General features: G+C 34.8%; 1 protein-coding gene across 6 annotated transcripts in view; it reads right to left on the reverse strand.

The window, feature by feature from the left end:
* Positions 1-179: 179 nt before the first annotated feature.
* Positions 180-25739, reverse strand: part of LOC150099532 (rap guanine nucleotide exchange factor 6-like) — a 486813-nt gene continuing 461253 nt past the window's right edge. For 5 of the 6 annotated variants that reach the window (XM_090404032.1, XM_090404030.1, XM_090404035.1 and 2 more), the window contains 2 exons: positions 14880-15113; positions 180-7068 (listed from right to left, as the gene is read on the reverse strand). In XM_090404032.1, the coding sequence (XP_090260158.1) occupies positions 7037-7068; positions 14880-15113 (266 nt within the window). In that variant the 3' untranslated portion in view covers positions 180-7036. The remainder of the gene's footprint in view (positions 7069-14879; positions 15114-25739) is intronic. The other variant, XM_090404034.1, reaches the window with a different exon arrangement.

Genomic DNA, 25739 nt, shown 5'->3' on the forward strand with positions numbered 1-25739 from the left:
AGCGTGATACTTTTTAAATAAACATTAATTAATCTTTATTATTTAAACAGTATTATATTACAACTGTTAATAAACATAAGCAGGGGCAGAAACGTTTTTTTTTTCATAGTGTGTGTCTGTTTTATATATATGTAAAATGTCAATATTGTCAAAAATTACAATGTAACACCAAGAAAAACTTACACCATTGGACAGATCTTTTATTTTTTTTTTACCTCACAGCTAATTTAATATTTACAGCTGAGCACATCACACACCTTGCTGTACACAATGCTGCTGAGTATAAAACGTTCTAGAAAATTCTACAAATTTCAGTGGTCCTTTATTTAACAATGATGTGACAGCAAACTTTGCAGTCCATAACGTTGGGTAGTTTTGATTAATTACATTGAACTTATTATGTACTGCTTCTGCCAGCAGCAATTCCATGATACATCTGTACAAGTCGTAGTACTATAAATCAACATGAGAAATCATATACACCTTGAAGTTGATTTCTTAGCTCAGTGATGCCCAAACTTACTTTTTTTGAACACAAAAGGCCACATGATTGTCACCAGCTGTAATTATTTTCTTTTAAATAAGAGGCTTCTTCTTTTAAAATTTAATTAAATTAATTTAAGAGTATACAATTTCAAGTGGCCAGTATCAATTTGGGAAATAAAGTTGCAATGTTTTGTGGACCACAGTTTGGGCACTACTGGATTCAGACTGAGATTCTTAAAATATTCTTTAAGTAGATCCGTTTTTATATATATATATATCAACTGATTTACATATTTATATACAAGAAATAAGCATTTTTAACAATTAATACATTTCAAAATATAAATATTTAATACATATTTATATGTAGCCCAAAAAACATGACTGAAGTTTTATTCATATATACTGCTTGTCCCTAAATATATGTATGGTATTAAAAAAAATTGTTCTTCGTGAAGTACATGATCTGCTTAATAATTGCTAAAATTTTAGGAGTAAGATTTGTACTGTTAATTTTCAGAAGAAAACAATTTTTATAGAACATATTTCAACAATATGCTAAATATGGCTAACCAGTTTTTATATTTGATATATCTTAAAATGTTTAACCATAAAATTTCTGATACTAAATTTTTAAATAAAAAAAAATGCTAGCAGAAGTACATTAAAACTATTATGGCTATCTAATATGAACCACAAATAAGAAATATCAAAGAAGGAAGAAATTGTCAAAATGAATGATTATATGTATGTTACTTAGTTATGTTACAATTACTTTAGAAATCACTCTTTTAATTTAAACTTATTTTCAAATTTATCCTGAAGATGCATATGATAAGCCATAGGAAACTGGGTGATTAAGAAGTTTCTTATTTGTGGTTCATACTGGATAAGCCAAATGGAAACATCAGAACTATCTCATTCTGAGACTGCAATTTTTACATATGTTTAAAATTGACAAGAATAACAGTTTTAGGTTGTACTCAAGGGATTGTTATAAGATTACTTCAATTCAGCAAAAATTACATAAGAGATTTACGACATCAGAGAGAGACTGATGAAAATTCTTCCAGGTTTTATTAATATAAATTAATAAGGTATTTTCCATTAGTTTTGAAACACTAAGCATTTTAATACAATACTTCAGGTATGTTTTATCTCAAAATTAATATAATTTTACATATGGCATGTCTGACAAAATTTTGTACACACTAATAGAATTACAGGATTTGATTTTCACTCACAAGTATAAAAACTCAATGATTTTAGTGACCTAATAGAGGAAGTATCTACCTAGTTGCTGCTGAATGTTAAAATTACTTTGCTCAAAGTGTAGTAGAAAGCAAAATGGTGTGCCGTTGCTTTTAGGTTTCCTAAATTCAGTTTCCAGATATGTGAATATTATGTAAGAAATACAAATGGGATCCATCTGAGCAAATAGTGTCTTAGCATAAATAGTTGGTAGAAATGGGTTCTGTGTTGTGTCAGGTCAGTTGTATTCCATGGTCTACTACATAATTTTGTGAAAGACACTGACTTTTTAAGCTCACAAGATTCACTTAGTGCAGAAGTTACAAACCAAACTAGAACAAATACATTTGGTTTGTGACTTTTATATCACATATGGATGATATGAATGCATTTTGATTACATTGTCACATATTATTAGTATGTTGACACCACTCAGCGGACAGCATACATCTTTGTCTCACATTTAGAATATCATGTACTCTCTGATGAGGCTACCTTTCATGTAAGATGGGATACTCTGGCAGCTGTGAAAATCCGAACAGTGTAATAGAAAAAGAGCATGACAGTCTCAAATGTGGTATCCTTTGATATCTGATTGGGACTTGAATGTTCTTATTGGAAGCCCCAATAATAGAAACAACATAGTGCAAAATATTGCCATCCAAATACCACATCTGTGTAGGAACACATCTTTCTACATAATTGAACCACATTATAATATGCAAATCTATTTGAGCAATTTCTGTATAGATGGATTAGGAGGGCCTATCCTATATAACATGACCTCTGCCTTCATCAGATTTAAGTGGCTGAGCTGCACTGATGAATAATTGCTACTTACAGTTTTGTTTATATTTTTTTATGTTGCTTCCATCCACGAAAGGTGGGTGAGCTGATACACACACACACAGGATGATTCTAAATTATTGTCAGGGTTTCCATAGCCTATAATTTTCATACTGGAAACAACAAAATAAAACTGCTCACAGAGTTTTAAAGTGTAACTCAAGCAGTTTTATTTGGTAACAGTGTACTCGCTGAATTGATGTCTGGGAGATAATGTGATGGCAACTGTTCAAGAGAAAGCAATGTGTTTACTTTGATTTTTCAAAACAAAGTCCCTTATCACAACACTGTTGTTACAGAATACATATGGAAAATATCTATCTTCAGATAATCTTATCCGACAATTTCAAGACACTGGTAGTGGTCAGCACCAAAAAGGAGCGGGAAGACTGAACACTTCGCAGGAATATATTCATTGCATTGAGGAAGCATTTTATCGAAGCCCACAAAAATCAACTAGACAAGCTTCTTAGCAGTTGGGTATATCACAAACGATTGTTTGAGGGGGTTGTTCATAGCTGACTTCAACTCCATGCCTACAAACGGCAGATTATGCAGGCTTGCAGCTGAATGATAAACCCCACCATTTCCATTTTGCCCAAGACATTTTGTCAAAAGTCGAAGATGATAAAAATTACTTTATAGAGATGGATACTTTGTGATGAAGCAATATTCTGCATATCGGAGGATAAATCATCCTAATTGCAGAATATGGGGGACCCTTTTCCTTTGCATAAAAAACAGTGACAGTGGTGAACTATCTGGACATGCTACAGCTGTATCTGTTACACCAATTGGAAGCTGCATCAGCTACTTATTGTCTGAAAATTTTTTGGCATGAAATTTCCTCGGTGCTGTGTTTGGCGTGGTGGACCAATTCCATGGCCTGATATGCTGCTTAATTTCTTCCTGTGGGAATAGATGAAGGACATTGTATACCAGACCCCTATGATATCCCTCAATGAACTGAAGATCAGAATTGTTGCTGTGACAGAAACAGTCACACTGCAAGTAATGGAGACCACTTGGAGAGAAAATGATTATTGCATGAACATCTTATGTGGAAGTTGTTTAGCATTTTGCAATTGATTTTATAGGTAATAAAAACTTGTACTTTCATATTCTGAAACAGGTTTTATGTTGTTGTTTCCAGTTTGAAAATTGTTCAAAAATTACATGGAAACCCTGACAAGAATTCAGAATCACCCTGCATGTATATGTGTGTATCACAATACACACACACACAATGGGCAAAACAGAGATAGGGGTGATGGGAAGTTGGCGCTGGCATCCAAACATAATAGTAGCCAGTGCCCAAACCAAATGTAGACGGTAAATAGGCAGACAAATTCCAATCAGTGTATCGCAATCAACAAACACAGCTAAATGTGGAGATTTTAACGACTTTGATTGTGCATGTATTATCGGTGCAAGACAGATGGGTCATTCTATTGCCCAACTGGTAATGTAGAATGCATCCAAGTGGTTGCCCTCGAGAATCCTAGGGTTCTCGAGGGCAACCGTTCAAGGGTCTACTGCAAGTATATACCATCAACAGTGCCCAGCTAGCAAGGGAGTGGCCAACCACACGCCATTGATGACCAGGATCGATGTATATGGTCCAAGCTCATACAGACCAACTGCAGCACAAAATCACATCTAGTTTTAATGTCAGAGGTCCAAGCAGTGTCAGTGAGTGAACCATGCCAATGCCCTAATCACGTACCACTGTTGGCAGCTCTTCATTGGGGATTGTGCCTCACCTGTTGTCGGGACTATCAAAACTGGATCTCTTCAGAATGGACCAGTCGTGTGGTATAATGAATCCAGTTATCAGTTGTACTGAGCTGACAGGAGGGTGTGGCATTGACAGCATGAAGCCATGGCCCCGTCATTACGGGAGTCAGCTCTGTCGAAGGAGGTGATGGTTTGGGGAGCTTTCTCATGTGACACACTAGTGTGTCTGGAGAGATCCTTAAACGCTGTGAGCTACCACAATGTGCTGGCTGATTACCTATACACTTTCACGCCTCCTGCAGCGAATGGTCTGTTTCAGCAGGACAATGCGTTGCTACAACTGCTACAACCAGGCATGACTCGAGTGTCCCCAAGGATTTAAATCTGATTGAATCTCTCTCTCTGGGATGCTATAGAGCAAGACATCAAATCCATAGTTGTGGACAATGCTGCAACAGGCTGGAATTGCTTCCGCTATCTGGTGGAGTCAATGCCTTGGAGAGTATAGGCTATTAAAATTCATGCTTGAGGAGGACTGACATGCTATTAGGTAGGCATCTCTACTGTTTTGTCCATTGAGTGCATATGTATGTATATATATGTTTTGTCCATTGAGTGCATATGTGTGTGTGTATAGTCTGGAAACCCTGCTCTAGAGACCAAACATGGAACTTTTTTTTCAAACCACTTCAGGCCTTTAATAGAATAGAAAGACCTCTGAGAGATCTTGATACTAGTCAAGACACTAGTGACTATATGTGAGTGAAAATCCCATGATTCTAGCTGTTTATAAAATTAAATGGTTACTTGTAGCAATTTTATTTGACATGCTGTGTTGTGTATCAAAATAAACTGGTAATTGCTTTCACAGCATATCTATGTCTATACCGTAAAAAGGTTTATTCAGTTCTACTCTCTCTCGGTCAGTTGGAAAGACTGATTCACATTCAATTAAAGACAAGGAGAAATATCCTATACATTTTCAAGCAATGCTGAATGCTGTTTTACTATTTATCCCATCAAGGACAAAAAGAAATATTTTTGACCTTTCGACAATACCGAATTAATAAGTTTCAGTAATTATTGCTTTTGCAAAACAAGCAAATTAAAATTTATCTCAATGGAGATTTGCAGCCAAATACTCCCCCCCTCCACACAGAATGGCTAGAAACAATTATACCCACCAATCGTTGTAAACAAAAAGATGGAGGGGGGTTAACATTCATGTATCACTACTCTCTGCTTCAGAGTTGATTCTTTAGCATTTTATGTTAGACCTACTAAATACTAATCAAAACATCTCAAAAATAAAAAATAAAAACAGAATATGGAGCATAATTTAAGAGATTCCTTTTTTAGTACTCAAAATTTTGTAATATGCTAGAACTCCTCTGGAATTTGATTAATAAATATTTGATCTAATTTACACCTTTCTATGATTATCAATCATCACAGCTACAGTGAGATACTTTTTTTTTATATATAAAAGAATAAAGCACACCCTACCTTACAAAAAAAATAAATAAATAACATGAGGTTCACCAATATATATATGTGCTTATACAGTTTGTGGCAAAAAAAAATTTTTTTTTAAATTAAATACTTTTATATTTTATTTTAAAATAAACATTTTTAATTTTGTAAATTTATTGGGAACTACTGGATGCTAACTGATTCTAGCACTATTTGACAATCATGAATTTTATTTAATCTTTTATACAGTTAACTCTCACTGTAGCAAACACCATTATAACAAACTCGCTCACTATATAATGAACTATTTAAACATCCTAACCAAAGCTAAACAGGCACAATGCTATACTAAAAGAAATTCACTATAGCAAGCTATCCGCTATAACAAATAATTCCTGTGGTCCCTAGGAGTTTGTCATAATGAGAGTCTATTGTAATATTCATGTGAGATGTAGAAAACTTCCTGTTATATTTTCCTTTTAGTGTTACTAAGAGTAGTACTTTGAGATTGAATTTGAAAGAGGGTAACCATCCCTCTTCCTTCTGGTAATAAACAGATATTTATGTTCACTTCATTCTTAAAAAATTACAAACATGATCACAGTTTCAAGATAAAACAAATATCCAAAGGATAACTGGTGCTATTTAAAATTTTCTTTGTTTTAGAAACTTTTTCAACATGTGAGTCATATAATACAAAATAAAGAAAATTTACAATACATGATTAGCTGAAGTTCAGATTAAAATTTTTTGTAATATAGTAAACTAAAACTCTGCAACTGAATTCATGTTATAAAAATAATTTTGTGCCTTAGGTTCAATGCTGACTGCTAACAAGTCCATTACATATTTGACTCTTTGTAAATTAATGGCAGCACTGCTACCTTCTGGGTCACTTTACATTTTTATAAAATACACCTAGACATATCACTATTTACAATACAATATTTGTATATATAAAAGACTTTCTGATCTTTTCTGAACAAATAAACACAACTTCAGCAAAATAGTCATCCAATCATCAAAAGCATTACTCATCTTTGGTTTAATACTTTCACACAGCTAGTGTCTGCTTGTCCATTACTGACCACTTATGCAGTTTCTAGATGTACACAACAGGCATAATCACTGAATTAATGGTCCTGCTCTGTGACCTTTCAAATGTTTATTCAGTTCTTAATACAGATGATAAAGATGTATCTTTGTACACTGAGTTTTGGTATCATTTTTTTTTTGTCATGCATCACACTGCTGACACTTGAGTTTCTTCCTCATCTAGGCAATAAAGACAAAACTCAATTAACAACTGCAAAATGTACACTACACTATTAAGTCAAAGTGTTTATAGCTTTTAGGCATGCAAAATATGAAAACAATGTTTATTTATGCAAAAATTGTAAATTAAACTAAAGAGATAGTAGGGATGGAGAGGAGATTTAATTGCAGTTATAAGTTGGGTCAGAGGATACATGGTAAGCTTGTTTCATTTGAGTGAACTAGCCTAGAAGACATAACAAAAAGGTAGTAAAGAGAGTTGGAAAGAATATAAATGAGTACTATTCCTAACTGAACCTCAGTTGGCATCCTCCACATCTACATCTTCCATGATGAGTTCTGCAAAAAGGATGGAACATGTGCTTTTATCAAATCTGGAATCCCCACTTTTCAATCTGTTCTGGCTAGATTTCCATACTTCGTTTTATAGTATTCATTTGCTACCTTTACTGCTCCTTTAATTCCAACCATGTTGCTCTCTCTTTTTTGACTACTTATTGCTAAAACTTGATTTCACACAATCTAATTACCCAAATCAAGATTCTCTTCCTGAGAGATTAATGTTCATAATAACACAAACTGGCCCCACTTCTCTAACTTCACAGGATAAGAGTAGAAAAAACATGTTTGGTGGGCTAGTAATTAAACTATAAATGGATGTTAGATAGCTGCTTGCTCATGCAATTACAAGCTTAATGAAAAGGTAAGGATGACAGATGCCAGTTCTGGGGGGGGGGGAGGCCCTGGCTGGTGTCTCATGGCAGTACACTCTATCCCAGAATTCAAAATTCTTCATTGGGATAGAGTGTACCAATGATTTCATTTAAGTGAAATCATTGAGGCCCCACAAATAAAAATCCACAGGATTTTGTTTAGGCATCAGATGCCATGTAACTGGCCCATCTTCAGAAAACATTTCATCATGATACTCAAAGCCCTCCCACAACTTACGTGTGGGGAGCTCTGCCATGCATCCATATTTCTCTTCTGCACCTAGGGAACGTCACTGAAAAGTTGTAGAAAACAACTTCACAAGTTGTTTTCTACCATGTGCAAGTCACAGTATAAAAGTTCTCTAACCCTGTTTGGCAAAACAAACAACTGTATAATCTGTCTCAGAAGATGTCAGCTCATATGCTCATGAAGAATTGCTACTTCTGAACTGCTGCAGCAATTCCCTATCAACGTTCATAATTACTTTTTTTTATGATGTTTTCTTATTTATTTTCTTACATAGTCTACAAATCCTGACTTCATCTTCACCAGAAGATGAAGGTCATCTGCAATCTAAAAATGTGGATCTGATTGGCCATATGTTTGCATGTAGAAACTATTGATGATTTATAAATTAAAGATACCAAGAAATTATATACTTGGTTTAATCTTTTATCCAAGTGTAAGCAAACAAAGTTTGCACCTGAAATATTTTCAGGACTGAGGCAACTTGTACATAGAAGCTAATGACTTCACATCACTTGCCTTAGTATCCCATAATGCAAAGCACATATCCTTACAGGTATGTATAATGCTCTACATTATGGAAAGGATCACTACCCAGACTAGTTTAGACCTTTATTGAAGTCTCACCAGTGGGAGCCAGACCAAGAGGTGATACTAAGGTTGAAGTAATGCCGAAGTCATATATGAGTAGCCAAAAGGTGTCACACCTTATTATTAAAATACTCTGGATTAGAGATAGTTCTTGGACGTTTTTCTACTTGGTTATACTATAAATTAAAGATACCAAGAAATTATATACTTGGTTTAATCCTTTATTCAAATGTAAGCAAGTATATTCAAATGTAAGTCTGGGTCTGGCTCCCACAAATCAGACCTCAATAAAGGTCGAAACTGGGTCCGGGTAGTGATCCTTCCAATAATGGAATCAAAAGGGTATGATATGTGCTTTGCATTATTGGGATACTAAGGCAAGTGATGTGAAGTCATTAGCTTCAATACAGGAGTTGCTCCGGTCCTGAAAGTAGTTCAGGTGCAAACTTTGTTTGCTTACACTTGGATAAAAGATTAAGCCAAGTATATAATTTCTTGGTATCTTTAATTTATAGTATAACCGAGTGGAAAAACTTCCAACAACTATTGACAATTTTGTGGTAAAACTGTCTGAACCTGCTGGAAATGGTATGGGTAAAGCCACTTTTCATGCATGGTTTTCTATACAGCTGCTTGGAAACACCTAGCATTTCCGTTCTCTGCATGGTAGTGCATGGATTCTGTGTCACTAGATGTAGCATGGTTTCTTCAGTTTCTGATACCCTTCTGATGCAGAAACCAAGTATGGAATTCAATGACTAGGGAAAGCTTCTTGATGAAGCTGATGTTCTTTATGCACATTTTCTTGACATGTCCATAATAAAAGTGCATATCAGCCAATTCAAGACCTTCCATGTGCTCAGTGATTTCTCTTCTGCACCAAGGGTGCAGAAGAGAAATCATAAATGGATGCATGGCAGACTTAGAAACATGATAAAAAATAGCAACTGCTACTTATTCATGGTAAACCTTTTAAATAGAAGGCAAATATTGCATATGATTCTGGTTGTTTGTGATTAAATGATTCATTGAGTTGCATCTGTCTGTTTTGCAGCAACTATAAAAGGCTTATCTTGAAAATGTGAGGTTTCTGAACAGATGTTTATTAGGACTTTTTATTAGTTTTGAGATGCAGAATATGCCTTTAAAGTTTGAGAAGAGTGTGAAATATCCTTGTACATGAATTTAGAGCACTATAATCACCACTGAACGACAATTTTAGATACTGTTGATTGAAATTGACTACTCACGTATAACACAATCTTTTCTTGAATTAACATATCTGGCATTAATCAGCAAATTTATTTAAATATCTAATTACAAAGCTTTGGGAAAAATTTTGGTGCTTTGTACAAAGTAATGCATTGTATTGCAGAACTTCCCTCATTTAAAGAAAGTTTTCTGTGGCAGTAATTATAAAAACCTTCTCATAAAATTCTGTGAAATTATAGCACCCATCTAGGAATAGTAGTTATCAGTTCAGTGAACAGAAAGAGACAAATTTAAAAAATTACCATATATTCCGGCTATTCTGTATAAGTCGACTTTTCAGCATTGAAAAAAAGTACTAAATTTTTTAGGTCAACTTATATGCTGGGTCAAAAATTGATTGCTTTCCAAGAAAAAAATTTAACTATATTGTATATTGCTAATAAATTTAACAGAGTTAAATTTATTAGCAATTTACAAAAAGGGTAAATAAGTAAAAATATTTCAACTTATATCAAATTTATTTACAGAAAAAATTATTTGCATGTTATATAATTATTTATTTACAAAAGAAAATAGGTAGGTAACTACATAATTAAAATTTAATTTTCACTGTCTGAATGTATGAAAAGTTCATTGTACTATGGTTCTGTAATTTCTTCCGGTATATCATCATATAAATCATATTCGTTTTCTCCATCAGATTTAGCATCAATTTCATCATCATTGTAAACAAAATCATTTTCCGAGCCATCTAATTTGTTAGATATAGCACATTTTTTAAAAGATTTTATTACTGTATCTAGTTTTATTTCATCCCATGCTTTCACTACCCATTCACACATAGTTGCCAAAGACGCATTTGTCTTCCTTTTGTGTAACTTTTCTCTCCTTCGTGCCTCCACGCATTCCACTGTTTTCATAAACTGTCTTTAAATGGCTTGTTTATACAAACATCCAATGGCTGCACTAAACAAGTTAACCCACTTGGAATCACTGCCATATTGGTTTTGTGCTCTCCGTTAAATGGAATTTGAACATGCCCCACACTAAAAGACTATTTGGATTTTTTAATGCGCCTTGTCATGTATTCCAAATATTTTTTATCCACAGCTTAACTCCTGCTTCGTCCATCCAACCATTCTCATGAACATGGACAAAAATGTTTCTTGGAATTTTGATCTTTGGCATTGTTTTTCTTTTAAAAATTATCATAGGTTTTAATTTAGTACCATCAGCCATACGAGCAAGTACAACTGTGAAACGGCTTTTTTTCATGTCCAGTTGTTTTTAAAGAAATAGTTTTACTTCCTTTCAATTCTACTGTTCTATTCCCGATCATGTCAAACATAACTGGAGTTTCATTCATATTTCCGATTTGAGACAATAAATAATTTTTTTTGCTTTCTTTTAGTAATTATAAATCTTTGAAAACTAAAAAATTTTTTCAGTCGACTTATACAACGAGTATACTATAAAAACTCAAAAAATTCCAATATCGACTTATACGCCAGGTTGACTTGTACGCCAGAATATACGTTATCTTTATTTCATCATCATCAAATTCCTGCCATGTACCCTCAAGATATTTGGAAATCCAACATTAGAAATGTTTGATTAGATGTATAACTTGACCATTAAAATGCAAATAGTTTTGAGTTCCAGTCACGTTCAGTTTGGAAACAGAAAATGAGACTTACAATTATAATAAGAAAAAATAAGTACCACGAACAAAAGGTAAAAAGTGAAAATCAGTCCTTGATACATTAAAATAACTCAAAGAGGCAATGTAAAGTGCTATTTTGGCAATTTTTTCATCTACTTATGTTGTAATGTGAAAGTAATATAAAATCTGATAATAGAAAATTGTAGAACTACAAGGCAGGTGATTATGACAGGCTTAGGAAGAAGCTTAAATCTGTACAATGGCATAAAACGCTATAGGGTAAGGATGTTAGTATCATATTGGATATAATTAAGGGTCATCTAGAGGAAGCATTATTAAATTGTATACCTAGGGTAAGGAGGGTTAATTGGGTAGGAGTTAGATGGATGAGTAATCTCATTAAATACAAGCTGCAGAAGAAGGAAATGCTGTGGAAGGTATATAAAGAGAAAGGTGACCAGCAAACTCATGAACAGTATAAGGCTCAGACAAGAAAGATAAAATCAGATTATTATGAGAAGAATTTAGCCGAGCAGGCCAAAGGAAATCCCAAAGAGTTCTTTCATTTTGTGGCAAGTAAGAGGAAGAATGACTATGGAAGATTAACTTTAATGAGTGATGATGGTCATGAGGAGATGGAAGCGGATAAAATAGTTGACTTACTAAGTGACCACTTTGCAAGCATATATCTTCCTAGTGAGGTTACTTCTTTAACTTATGTGACAGACACTAATGTGGGAACAGAGCCACCTCTGGATGAATTGGAGGTTTTCACGATATTGCAGAATCTCAATGTAAATACAGCTGTTGGATTAGATGGGATATCAGCTAGGGTTTTGCGAGAATGTGCAAGGGAACTGTAAATGCCTTTGACTAGTCTGTTTAATTTAAGTCTCAGCTCTGGTAGAGTTCCAAGGGAGTGGAAAGAAGGTAAAATTATTCCTTTGCATAAAGGGAGATTCTAAGACTACTGTAACAAATTATAGACCAATCAGTATCTCAGGCGTGGTGGTAAAAAGTACTAGAAAAATCGGTAAAAAAGAGAATTCAAGAATGGGTAGATAAAAATATGATACTGTATTAGGGTCAGCATGGCTTTGCAAAGGGTTGGTCATGCCTTAGTAATTTAATACCTTTTTATAATAGAGAAATGGCTACACGATTTTACTGGATTTTGCAAAGGCATTTCACAGAATACCACATGGAAACAATGTTATGCAAATTAGAACAAATGTGCATGGATATGACACTGGTTAAGTGAATAAGTGGCTGCTGGACAGATATCAAAAAGTGGTATATGGAGGGGCAGAATCTAGACGAAAACAGGTGACTAGTGGTGTGGCACAAGGTTCGGTGCTGGGACCACTGCTGTTTAATTTGTATATAAATGATATAGGAAATAACCTGAAAGGAAATATTCAATTGTTTGCTGATGATGCAAAAAATAGATAGAGTAATAGTTAATCAAGGCAATGTGGAGAGTTGGCAGAATGATTTAAATAGGCTGTCAGTATATAATTCCTCTTGATATGCCCACATCTGGATTACTGTGCTCAAGTCTGGTCCCCTGGGGATGTGGAAATGGTGGAGAGGATTCAGAGGTGAGTGGCTTGTGGAATGTACCCTATGAGGAGAGATTGAAGGTGTGTGGATTGCAGAAATTGGTTGATGGGAGAAAAAGAGGTGTTATGATAGAAACATTAAAGTTGTTTAAAGGATTTTATAGGACAGGGGAAATGTTTCAGCATTTGGCTAGAGGGACCAGAACAAGGGGGTTATCCCTGGAAGTTAAATAAAGGTGTGGTCAGTAGGGAGGGGGGGGATATGACTAGATTTTTGCTTGGAAAGTGGTGAATGAGTGGAATGGTTTTCCAGAGTCAGTTGTCAGTGCTTTTTCTGTTAATGAGTTCAAGGAGAGGTATGATAGATTGGGTCTCCTGATATGAGTCTTTGGACTCCATGGAGGTGCCCATATAATAATAATTCACTGATGTCTGTGGAATAGGTTGCACTGAAATGCCCAAACCATACATTGTCATAGAAGGACTATCTTAAATAATATAGCAGTATAATACCACTAGCTTGTAGGTATAAATAAATGTGAACAATTTTGTTTTTGAATATACTTTAATGCAAATGATACTAAGAAACTGTTGAAATGCAACAAAAAAAAATAGTTTCATTTGTGAAAGAATGTTTTTACATGGGGCCTGAACAGACCTTAATTCAGAATTTAAAATAAATTTTATTAACTGTGAAAGTTAAAACATATTTAGAAACAAATGGGAATGAATAACTTACCCTACAAATGATACTTTTTTAAATCTTGCAACATGCAAAACGTTCTAATTTTTTATAGTTATGTAACAGAGCCTCTGTAGCTCAGTTGGTATAGATGAACTCTTTGGTTCTAAAGACACAGGTTCAAATCCTGTCTATGATGCGAGGAACCTTTATGAGGTCTTTTCAATCAAATGGTGAGTCAGCTGGTTTTTTCCTCCCAGAAACTTGGTCCCCCCCCCCCTCAAAACAGGAAAACCAGTCCATGAACACAAAGATCTACAGTCATAAGTACTTACTCTTATAGTATGCAGCAGAGGAGTGATGTGCTGGCTGCATTAAGTCGTCCTGACTCCCTAACTCTACTCATCCTAATGGATGGATGGGTTGAAGAAGAAATTAATCACCAATGTTGGTGTGCCGTAGGTCTTTCAACATTTCATAAGGAAGGATTACTATATATATAATTGACTACCTCAAATATATCTTCTTTTTTTTTCGGTGAATTATATACCAGATAAGCTCTACAAATACTTTTAAACATCCTTTATCCTGGATCAGAGATAGATGTTGAAAGTTTTTTCACTTGGTTATACTATAAATTAAAGATGCTAAGAAATTATAATCTTGGTTTAATCCTTTATTGAAGTGTAAGGAAATGAAGTTTGAGCATGAGATATTTTCACGACTGGGCTACTTGTATATAGAGGCTAATGACTTCGCATTCATGTAGTGGCCCTTTCCATAATTCTTAACATTATACACACCTTGAAAGGATGTGTATTTCGCATTATGGAATACTAAGGCAATTAATTGAAGTCATTAGTTTCTATATAGAAGTAGGCCAGTCATGAAGATACTTCACATGCAAACTTTGTTTACTTACACTTGGATAAAGGATTAAACCAAAAATATAATTTCTTTTCATCTTTAATTTATATCCCTTTATCCTTCTGGCCAAAAACCAAGAAAATCTTACACTACATCATATGCAATATTTACTTTCATTTGAGGCTATACATAAAATCTACTTGCAACTATTTTTTTAAGCATTTCTGTCTAGGTTTAAAAGCATTACATATTCTTTTCAGGTCTATGAACCTACCATCATCTTCGTGATCTGTAAGGTCACTACTGTGGTAACCCGTAGTTGTCGACCCTTCATGACTATGAGCTCGTCCCAGCATTATATGTCTATTTCTTGCTGCCATTTGGGCTGCTATTGTGTAATCTGGTGGTCGGTGTATACGAGATGAAGGATATGGTATAACTGGAGCACTACGAGGAGGCGGAGGAGGTGGAGGATGCATTACATGAGAAGTGGAATGATATGGCAGACCTGTAATCAAAACTAAGTATAAGATCTTTATTCAATTATTACTACTCTGTAATTTCAAACACCGAATTTGGAAAAGTAATCTGCATACCAAAGAATGTTTATCTATCTATTAGCATTTATCTAGAACATAACAGTGACACAGTTTTATATTATCACTAATGTGTTCACAGCTATTGAAAGAGGGTATAAATAAATATACAAAATAAAATAGTTAATATAATAGGAGCTACAAGGAATGCCTTCACTGACTTTGAAATGTAGTGAAATTGTGGAAGCACATTTTTTTTTTTTTTAACCTGAATTTGTTAACAGATTATGATAAAAAGTTCCAATGGGTGGCATGAAAATATGAAAAAAAGAACTATAAAGTATTAGCATTTATACATCATCCCTCATATGAAATGTGGGATGATGACAGAATGAGCACAAGGATGAAGTGCAGAGTAGCGGCAGTAGTAATGGCATATGGTCAGATAAGATTCTTTACCAAATTCTAAGTGGAACTGGGCTGGGATGACAGATGAACAGCCCTTACTACAGTTAATTACAGAAAGAAAGAGATCTAGAGGAAGTCAGATGAAGTGGAGAGATAAGATTATAGGAATAGCAAGAAATAAATGGATGAGAATAATTTGTGAGATGGAAGAGTAGAAAATTATAGAAATTTCTGTCTTCCAGCAGAATTCAATCCCACTTTATTAATGAATGGAAATTTTCACATGGTCTAAAGTGCTAGATGCTGACAGTGGTAGTTCTACAGCATGAAGTGTAATTTTAATGTATTTGCTCATTCTGGTACAGGATTCAGGATAAAGCAGAAAATCATTTGTATCATTCAGTTGTCGAAGCAGCTATCATTTATAGATGTGTGTACTTGTTAATAGTTAATACAAAATTAGTAATTTCTAGTTATAAACATTTACTACATATTTCTAATTACAGTGATCTCAATTATATGATCTTCAATTAGCCAAAGATGATATCCAATTTAGAAAATTGAATATTATCTGTCCAATTCCTTCACTAGGTGAACATGTTACCTTGAATTAATGCTCCTTAGTAATCATTTTTAAAAGTGTTTTGTTTCCAACCTTATCACTAAATGTAAGTACAACAATAGGCTGAAGAACTCCTGGAAAATTTTAAAGTACTAGTACTCTTTAACCCCTTAACATACAAAGACGTCTGTGACAAGTCTTTTGTTTCTTGCACCAAAATTGATTTTGAATTTTGGTTTCACATATAAATACAACCGAATAGAGACACTAGACAATCTTGTGCCTATTTCCTTTCAGGTGAGAAAAGTTGCCAATGGCATGTATCGGCTATTTCACTTGCGTTTGCATAAATTCATCATTATTTTTCAAATAATGATGAATTTGATCCAGCAAATTACCCTCGCCCAAAAAATTGGCAGAAAAACAACTGCTTTCTGATTTTTAATTGGTATGTTAAGGGGTTACACAACCCAGAAAAAGTTCTTTTATATTTATATCGACCACAAGTAACTGCACACAACCCACTGAGATCAAACTATGCCTACTGCATGTGGCAACATTGGCAAATTGCTTAGCAAAATCCAGAAGTATCACGGTGTATCTATTCCCTTTGTCTAACTCAATCATAACATTATTATGAAATGTGAGCAAGTTGCTAAAACATGACTCTCTCTTAGTGAACCATTGTTACACATAGTGAACTATAGTTACACATCAGTCTTTGCATTATTTGTTTAAATTATTTCAGAGGATAATATCCACAGAGAGTAAAAACCTCAACTTAATTCCCTTAATCTGAAGACAACATACAATCCAGCCTTACACTTGATTTAAAATTATACTATTTTTCTGCACACTGTCGAAATTTAATGGCTGATTTGCAACAATTTAAGCTGAGCTGGATTGGGTGAAATTATGGCTGAAACAATTAAAGCTGAGAGACTGGTATATATTATTGTACATCTGCCTTAATATTTGCTGGTGTATAAGATGCACTTTTTTTTCTTTGAAAATAGGTCTGAAAAACAGGGTGCGTCTTATGCCCCCAACTGAGAAAATGATAAGAACTTGGTGGAATCAGGAAGAGCATCTAAAAAGAGCAACTCACAGTAAACATAAACTGCAAAATGGCCAGAACTTGAGGCAGAACTGAATACTTGGATTTTACACCACAGAAAAGCAGGACTTTCAGTGTCTACAAAAATGATTATGCATCAAGCAAAAGTGATAGCCACTAACAGAGGGATCGGCAACTTTACTGGATCAACATCATGGTGTTCAAGATTCATGAACTTTATATTTGAAATACTGTAAATTCCTTATAATATTCAGTGATAAAGTTTTTTTCCTAAAAAAATGTGTACAAAAAAAAAAAAGAGGGGGGGGGTCTTATACGCTGGCAAATACGATAACTGATATTTCATATTTCACATAAAAGTATAGTCAGGCATCTTTTTTTTTGTCAATAATTTTATTTTTTGGCATGCAATATAACCAGATGCAATAGTATTATGATAACAAAATTCATATATCTGACATGTGATGTACCACTTTAGTAATATTTAGTAATATTGCCAAAATACACAAGTATGTGTGTATTGCCAAAAAGCATCACTCTAGTGGGGAGGGGCTATTATGCAGAAAACTCCACTATTTGAAGATACTTCCCAACTATTCGGATTACACAGTTCGCTGCATTATATTTGTATTATGATATATATAGCAGAAGCAGTGTTGCATGTGTTCTACAGATAAGTCTTTAATTTTAGTGATTATTTTTGATATATGTTACTTATTTTATTTGTAATATTTTGTGTGTGTTGAAATTTAATAAGGGATATCATTTAGAAAGCATTTTTATACATAGTAATAATAATGCATACAAGAAAAAATAGTTGCAAGGTTTCCTTTGTTCTCAGAGTTTAGCATAAAGGATTTTGTATGATTATTATTATGGGAAACTCCAAGGAGTCCTTAGACTAAGTGAGGGGAGGCCCAAACATCATGTCAAGAACAACTATTCAACATTCACACAGCATCTATCATATCATATGATGTAGTGTATGTTCTATGTATTCATTGCCAAGAATGAATGGGTTTTGGTACAAAAGCAAGAGTAGAGAGTTTGTTATAAATGTTTGTGTGCCGGTGCAAGAAATGAGTTGTGTGGAAAGCAGGAAAAATGAAGTAATGAATATTAACGATGTAAGGAAAGATAGCAAATGCGTTCTGGCAAATGCAGAAGTAGTGAATGATAGTGCACAGAATGAGAGCATGCAAGAAGTGAAATAGAGTGCTTACATGGCATCCTTTACAGCAGTGCTTCCCAAACTGTGGGCCCCCTTGGGGACCATAGGTTTTGTTGGGGGGGGGGGGATGAAATAATGAAAACAAATTTAAAATCTTTTAAGACTAAGTAAATTTTTTTATCTTAAAAGAAATGTATTTAATTTTTATTATTTATTTTTGTTATTTTTTATATTTTAATGGAAAAAAATCACACATTGGTGCAGATTCACAAATTTTGCTTCCTGCGTAATTCGGCACTTAGCCCCTTAACGTACCAATTAAAAATCAGAGAGCGGTCGTTTTTCTGCCAATTTTTTGGGCAAGTTTTGGGCCAGGGTTAACGAAATAGTCCACGCCGTTGGCAACGTTTCTCGGCTGAAAGGAAATAGGCACAAGATTGTCTAGCGTCTATATTCAGTTGTATTTATATGTGAAACCAAAATTCAAAATCAATTTTAGTGCAATAAACAAAAGACGTGTCACAGACATCTTTGTATGTTAAGGGGTTAATGAATATTAGTAAATATATGCTTATTCAAATAAGTTTCATTTCAAAGCAGAAATCTAAGAATTGCAGTTTCAAATATTTCACCTGATATTGACTTTTTTGTGTAGCAGTATTGAAACATATCCATCACATTAAATTGTTATTAAACTTCTTTTATGTTTTTAATTCTTTCTTTATTACTAATTGTTTTACGTTTCATGTGCTTGTACTGTAAATGTGCAATAACAATATATCTATCTATATAACAATATGAGATAATGTGCCATGTCAAATGTGTATGTAAGATGCTAAAAATGTAATATTTGCATTTGATTTTTGCAATATTCGCTGTGTACGTTTTGTATTGAATATAAATACAATAAATATTATAATAATATATGTCCATATTACGAGTTTTTTTCAAGGGAGAAGGCCATGAAATATTTTAATTTTTTCAAAGGGGGGCCCTGACATCCAGAAGTTTGGGAAGCACTGCTTTACAGGACAAAACAGCAGCTAGAGTGACTGGAGCAATGATTGTCATGTAGTACAGCAGCAGCAGGAGAATAAAGTGATTGGAAAGTATTAAAGTGCAAGAAACTGGAAATAAGGAGAAGGTATTGTATAGAGATTTGATGATATGAGGTATATTTAATGAGCAGGTGATAAAAGCATGCTTGCCAGGTGCAAAAATCAAGGATGTTAGTGAAACTGTTAGTTTGCATAAATTAAAGATGAAAAGAAATTATATTCTTGGTTTAATCCTTTATCCAAGTGTAAACAAACAAGCTTGTGCCTGAAATATTTTTATTGCTCATTTTACAACATTTTAAGCACTGCCCCCTTCAAAGTAGTCCCTCTACTGACGATACACTGTTCCCAACATTTCTTCCATTGCTGGAATGTTTCCTGAAACACACTTTCTGTGATGGTGCACAGTTCTCTTATCGCATTTTTTCTGAATCTCCTCTATGGTTTGGAAACGATGTCCTTTCAAAGTGGTTTTAAGTTTGTGAAAAAGTCTGCTGGGCTATGTCCAGAGAATAGAGTGGATGGGATACAATGGATGCCTGATGTTTTGCCATATAGTCAAGTCAACAAACGTGGCACGAATTTTGCACTGATGCAACGCATCTGAAGTTTTTCAGTCAAAATTTGATGGCAAGATCCTATGCTAATGCCCACTTCGTCAGCAACTTCTCCAACAGTTAAAAGGCGATTTCCATGAATCACAGCACAAACTCTTTCTACATGGTCATCATCTGTTGATGTGGAAGGTCATCCATGCCTAGGATCTTCAGTGACTGATATTCTGCCCTTTTTAAAATGCTTAAACCACTCATAGCACTGCGTTCGGCTCATACTGTCCTCCCTATATGCTCAGTTGAGCAATTGAAATGTCTCTGTCAAATTTTTACGAAGTTTACGGCAAAATTACACACACACACACACACACACACACAGAGTTGTTCTTCAAGCTCTTTCATTGTCGCTTTGTCACTAATCTGACAAATAGCTTGTGCACGTGCTCACTTCAGTGAATGTAACTCGATGACTAATGTTCACAGCAGAATGGACAAAATGGCAGTTTGTTGTCAAAACCTGCCACTAGGTGTGTTCTCTGTGCTGGTTGGTAAGCTATTTAAAAAGTTCGGTCTTTTTTTGAACACTCCTTGTATAATGCTATGCATTATGGGAAGGGTCAGACTGGTTTCAACCTTTACTGACGTCTCATCGGTGGGAGCCAGACCCAGAGGTGATACCAAGGTTGAAGTAATGCAGAAGTCATATTTCCATATACAAGTAGCCAAAACACATTATTATTATGTAACATCTTATTATTAAAATACTCTGGATTAGAGATAGTTGTTGGAATTTTTTTCACTTGGTTATACTATAAATTAAAGATGCTAAGAAATTAGATTCTTGGTTTAATCCTTTATCCAAATAAGCAAACAAAGTTTGTGCCTGAAATCAACTCATAGAGGTTAATTATTATTATTTATTATCATTATCCAGGCCTCCATGGAGTAAAAAGACTCATCGTCGGAGGTCCTTCCTAAGAAACACAAAATCTATCATACCATTCCTTAAACTTATTGACCGTTCTCGCTCTCACCACTCCATCAGTCAATGTATTCCATGTTTCAACCACCCTCCATGCAAAGAAACCACTCCTCACCCAAGGTTTCCTTTCGTAACTTCCAGGGATGGCCTCTTGTCATCAGTACTTCTGCTGTTCAACGAAGTGAAAGAACTCCCCAGTGTCAACCCTGTAACCACCTTTCAACAGTTTAAAAGTCTCAATCATATCACCTCTCCTTCTATCCACCAAACTCTGCAGTCCACATTCCCTCAGCTGATCTTCATAACTAACATTGTACAGTCCTGAAACCATCTTTGTCATCCGCCTTTGTACGCTTTCCACAGTTAATTTATCCCCTTCAAATCCTGGGGAACAAATCTGAGAACAATAGTCTAAGTGTGGTCTGATCAGGCTCTTATACAACAGAATGATAACCCTTTTATCTCTACAGGTCAGTGTCCTTCTCATTATTGCAGCAATCTAAGAATTCTAATTCTCATTATTGCAAAAATCTAAGAATTGCAGTTTCAAATATTTCACCTGATATTGACTTTTTGTGTAGCAGTATTGAAACATATCCATCACATTAAATTGTTATTAAACTTCTTTTATATTTTTAATTCTTTCTTTATTACTAATTGTTTTACATTTCATGTGCTTGTACTGCAAATGTGCAATAACAATATATCTATCTATATAAAAATATGAGATAATGTGCATGTCAAATATGTATGTAAGATGCTAAAAATGTAATATTTGCATTTGATTTTTGCAATATTCGCTGTGTATGTTTTGTATTGAATATAAATATAATAAATATTATAATAATATATGTTATATTCACCACCGTTGGAATTTGTCCCCTAAATTTCAGGTTTCTATCAATCTTCAACCATAGATTTCTCGTCTCCCCTACTTCCTCCATTCTAACTCCTCCCATAGAGTATGCAGCATCCCATCGATGTTTCCCAAACCTGAAGACCTTACATTTTGCTGCATTAAACTGACACCCTCATTCATTTGCCCATCTATCTAGCTTATTCAAATCCTCTTGCAGGACTACCACATCTGCACTATTACTAATAATCCTTCCCAGCTTCGCATCATCTGCAAACAATTGAATATCCCCCTTGCAATCCACCGACAATGTTACTGATATAAAGGTTAAACAATATAGGCCCCAGTACTGAACTCTGTGGGACCCCACTTGCAACCCTCTGCCTCCTTGAAACTGCCCCACCATACACAACTCTCTGATACCTATCAGACAGCCAATCCTGAATCCAGTTGACCAATCTGACATCCAGACCCATGTGCTGCAACTTAAATATCAGCTTATCATGTGGCACCCTGTCAAATGCCTTTGCTAAGTCTAAGAAAATGGCAGTATATGCCTTTCCCTCATCTAATGCTCTTGTAACTTTATTATAAAAGGCTAGCATATTGCTAAAACAAGAGCGCCCCTTCACAAATCCATGTCGATTCTCACAGATAACATTACCCTCATCTGCCCAATATTGTATACAGTCCCTCACTACTTTCTCCAAGATCTTAACAACTACTGATGACACACAAACTGGCCTATAATTAGACACTTCCAGTCTGCTACTGCCCTTATGCAATGGCACTATCTTACCTTTCCTGCAGCCAGGTCAAAGGCACTGTCAGTTCCCTAGTACATTCTCTCAAAGCTTGTGGTGAAATACGATCCAGTCCCACAGTTTTACTGACATCCAGAGTACTCAGTATTTGAAACACACTCTCCTCCTGTACCTCTAAACCTCGAACCTGCCCTATCCCTCTAGTATTAAAACTGACTCCTCCAGGATGAAATACTCCAATAAAGTGTTCATTGAACAATTCCACTATGTCCTTTGCATCAGTCACTCTATTCCCATTTTTATCCCACAATATCATTCTTCCACAGTCATTTCTCCTCCTACTGGCCACATAGCTAAAAAACTCTCTAGGATTTTCTTTGGAATCTTAGGGCCAATCTCCTCTCATATTCCAGTTTTGCCTTCCTTACCATACTAGTCACTCTTCTGGCCTGTGTCTTATATTCTTCATGCATCTTCTCTTCACCTGTCTCCTTATATCTCTTTCATAGCCTCTTTTTCGCATGCAATTCCTGTTTAACATTCTGGAATGCAATTCCTGTTAATGCCTTCACATTGTTAGGTTAGAGAAGGGAGAAGTGAAAGAGATGATTGTTATGGCAGGAACAAATGATTTGAAAGGGTAGAAATATGCAATGAAGGAAGATATGAGTTGTTGAAAGAAACAAAAATGAAGATTAAGGAAGTAAAAATTGTGAGTCTGCTACCTCGGTATGTTAGGATAGAGGTGAGGGGCATGATTGCTAATGAGTCAATGACAAGATTGTGCAAAAGGAATAGTGTGCAGTTTATTGATGTATGGAGTGAATTTGATGGATGCTTGACAGATAACATTTAAATGGTTCTGGAGTAAGATGTTTGGAGAAAGTGTTGTTTAATGAGAGTTTGGAAGTGCAAAACCAGGTAAACTAGAGATTTTAGGAGGGGGGAGGATGCAATCAAGCATGTGTCTAACCACATCTGTGATAAATAAACATGTATGCAGAAATAATTATGCAATGCTGAATGCGAATTCACAGGTTTCTGATTCTAATGGATTGGGAATGTCATTACACAAGAGTAACTGTAGGTACAAGAGGAGGCTGAAATGCATGTACATGAATACCAGAAGTAGAAAGAATAAGGGAGAGGAATTTTTGTCATTGGTCAGCTCAACTTAGCATCAGTGAGACTTGGTTGATAGAAAATAGAATGTTAAGGGTATTATAGTTTCAGGGAGGATAGAAGGAATAGGATAGGGGTGGGGTATTGCTGAGCATAGCTGCAGAATTACAGGCTAACAAAATTAGAAGTTAAAGAGAATTTTAGGTCTGGGGGTCTAAATTTTTAATGAATAAAGACCAAACCTGGTACAGCATTAAGCCCTGGTTTTCACTGCACTGGATAAGAGTGCATGGCATTCCAGAATGCTGCCTTGAAATTTCTTATGAAACAGTTATGCTCAATATAAAGTAATTTGTTTTCTGCAAGAGTACTGGGTGGTTGATGTTGGTTGTGTGAGAGGCCAGTCCAGACTTGTGTTGTCATTTAGTTTCAACATCTTTGACATATTCTGTGGAACATCCTGTTTGTCCAATAGCAAATATTGCAAGAACAGTGAATTTTGCAAATTTCCATTTTTATCAATTGGCTTTGGAGGTTGCAAAACCTTACCATCTTATAAAGTGGGAGGGGGAAAAGCAACTTTTATGTCATAGTTTTGAAGCAAAGACACAATTCGTGTCTTTGAATATAGAGAAGAATAATTGCACTTTTGAATTCTTGCTTGTTAGTTAGCATCTTAAGTGGGATTATTATTTTTTTAAAAAAATCTTGTTAATTGTCTTGAGCCTATAACCATTAAGGAACAGGTTATGTTTAAAGTAATGAAGTTCTTTATTTTGTTTATTGATGGTAATGGAGATGTTCTTGACTCTGTCTTTTGGTTCCCAATGTCTTGTGCTTACATTCCCTAATTTTTAAACCTTTTTTACATCTTTAATCCCCTAAGATATACGAGGGTGGTCTGAAAAGTTCTTGGCCTAACAATGAAAAAAAAATTTATAATTTCAAAATTATTTTTATTTTTCAACATAATCTCCCTTAAGACTAATACATTTATTCCAGCGATGCTCCAGTGGTTATCAGTAATTATCCCATCCCAGCGGTTCTCAGTAAGATCTGCAAAATACCCCTCTAAAGCTGCAATCACTTCTTAATTTGAAGAAAAACGCTGACCAGCGAGGAAGAGTTTTAGTTTTGGGAAGCGATAGAAGTCAGAGAGAGCCAAATCTGGGGAATATATTTTCAACAATTCATAGTGCAGATCCCTTAATTTTCCCATTGCCAAAACACCTTTGTGGGCAGGTGCATTGTCCTGATGAAAGAAGATTGTTTTTTCTTCTGCAAACCGAGTCTTTTCTCATGAATTTTTTCGTCTAGTCTGGTTAAAAGATCGGAATAATATTCCCCGATTATTGTTTTATCCTTTTCAAGATAATTAATAAACAAAATACTTTAGCATCCCAAAACATTGATGCCATGACCTTTCCTGCTGATGGATTCTGGTGTGTAATGGTGAATCTAAGTCTCATCCATAGTAATAAATCGATACATAAAATCAGTTTTATTCTTGTTAAAACGCTCTAAGTACTGTTCAGAGATTTTCATGCGAGTGCGTTTTTGATCTGCTATGAGCAAGCACGGCACCCATCTTGTGCAAAGCTTTTTCATTTGCAATTCTTCATGCAAAATATATCCTACACGTTCTTTTGAAATGCCTATAGTCTCAGCAATTTCAAGCACTTTGACTCGCCAGTCATCCAATACAATATTGTGCACTTGATCAATGATTTCTGGTGGTGTTACACTTTTTGGACATCCTTCACGTGAATCATCTTCAAGGTTGGTATGGCCACGTTTAAACCTAGCAGCCCATTTCTTAATTGTCGAAAACGAAGGAGAAGAGTGCCCATTTTATAAACTTTGAATGAATTTCTTTTGGCATTAAATCTTCTTTTACAAAGAATTTTATAACCGCACGATACTCAATTTTATCCATTTCAAGGGGTACAGACTACACTTTTGCTTCAGACAGCTGTATAAAACAAACTACTTGATAGAATGACTTGCAATTTCACATGGATGCTTATGACAGATGTACCAACT

The sequence above is a fragment of the Typopeltis vanoorti genome, chromosome 14 (assembly GCF_054136105.1).
Source record: "Typopeltis vanoorti isolate ZY-2024b chromosome 14, IOZ_Tvanoo_1.0, whole genome shotgun sequence".
Lineage (NCBI taxonomy): Eukaryota > Metazoa > Arthropoda > Arachnida > Uropygi > Thelyphonidae > Typopeltis > Typopeltis vanoorti.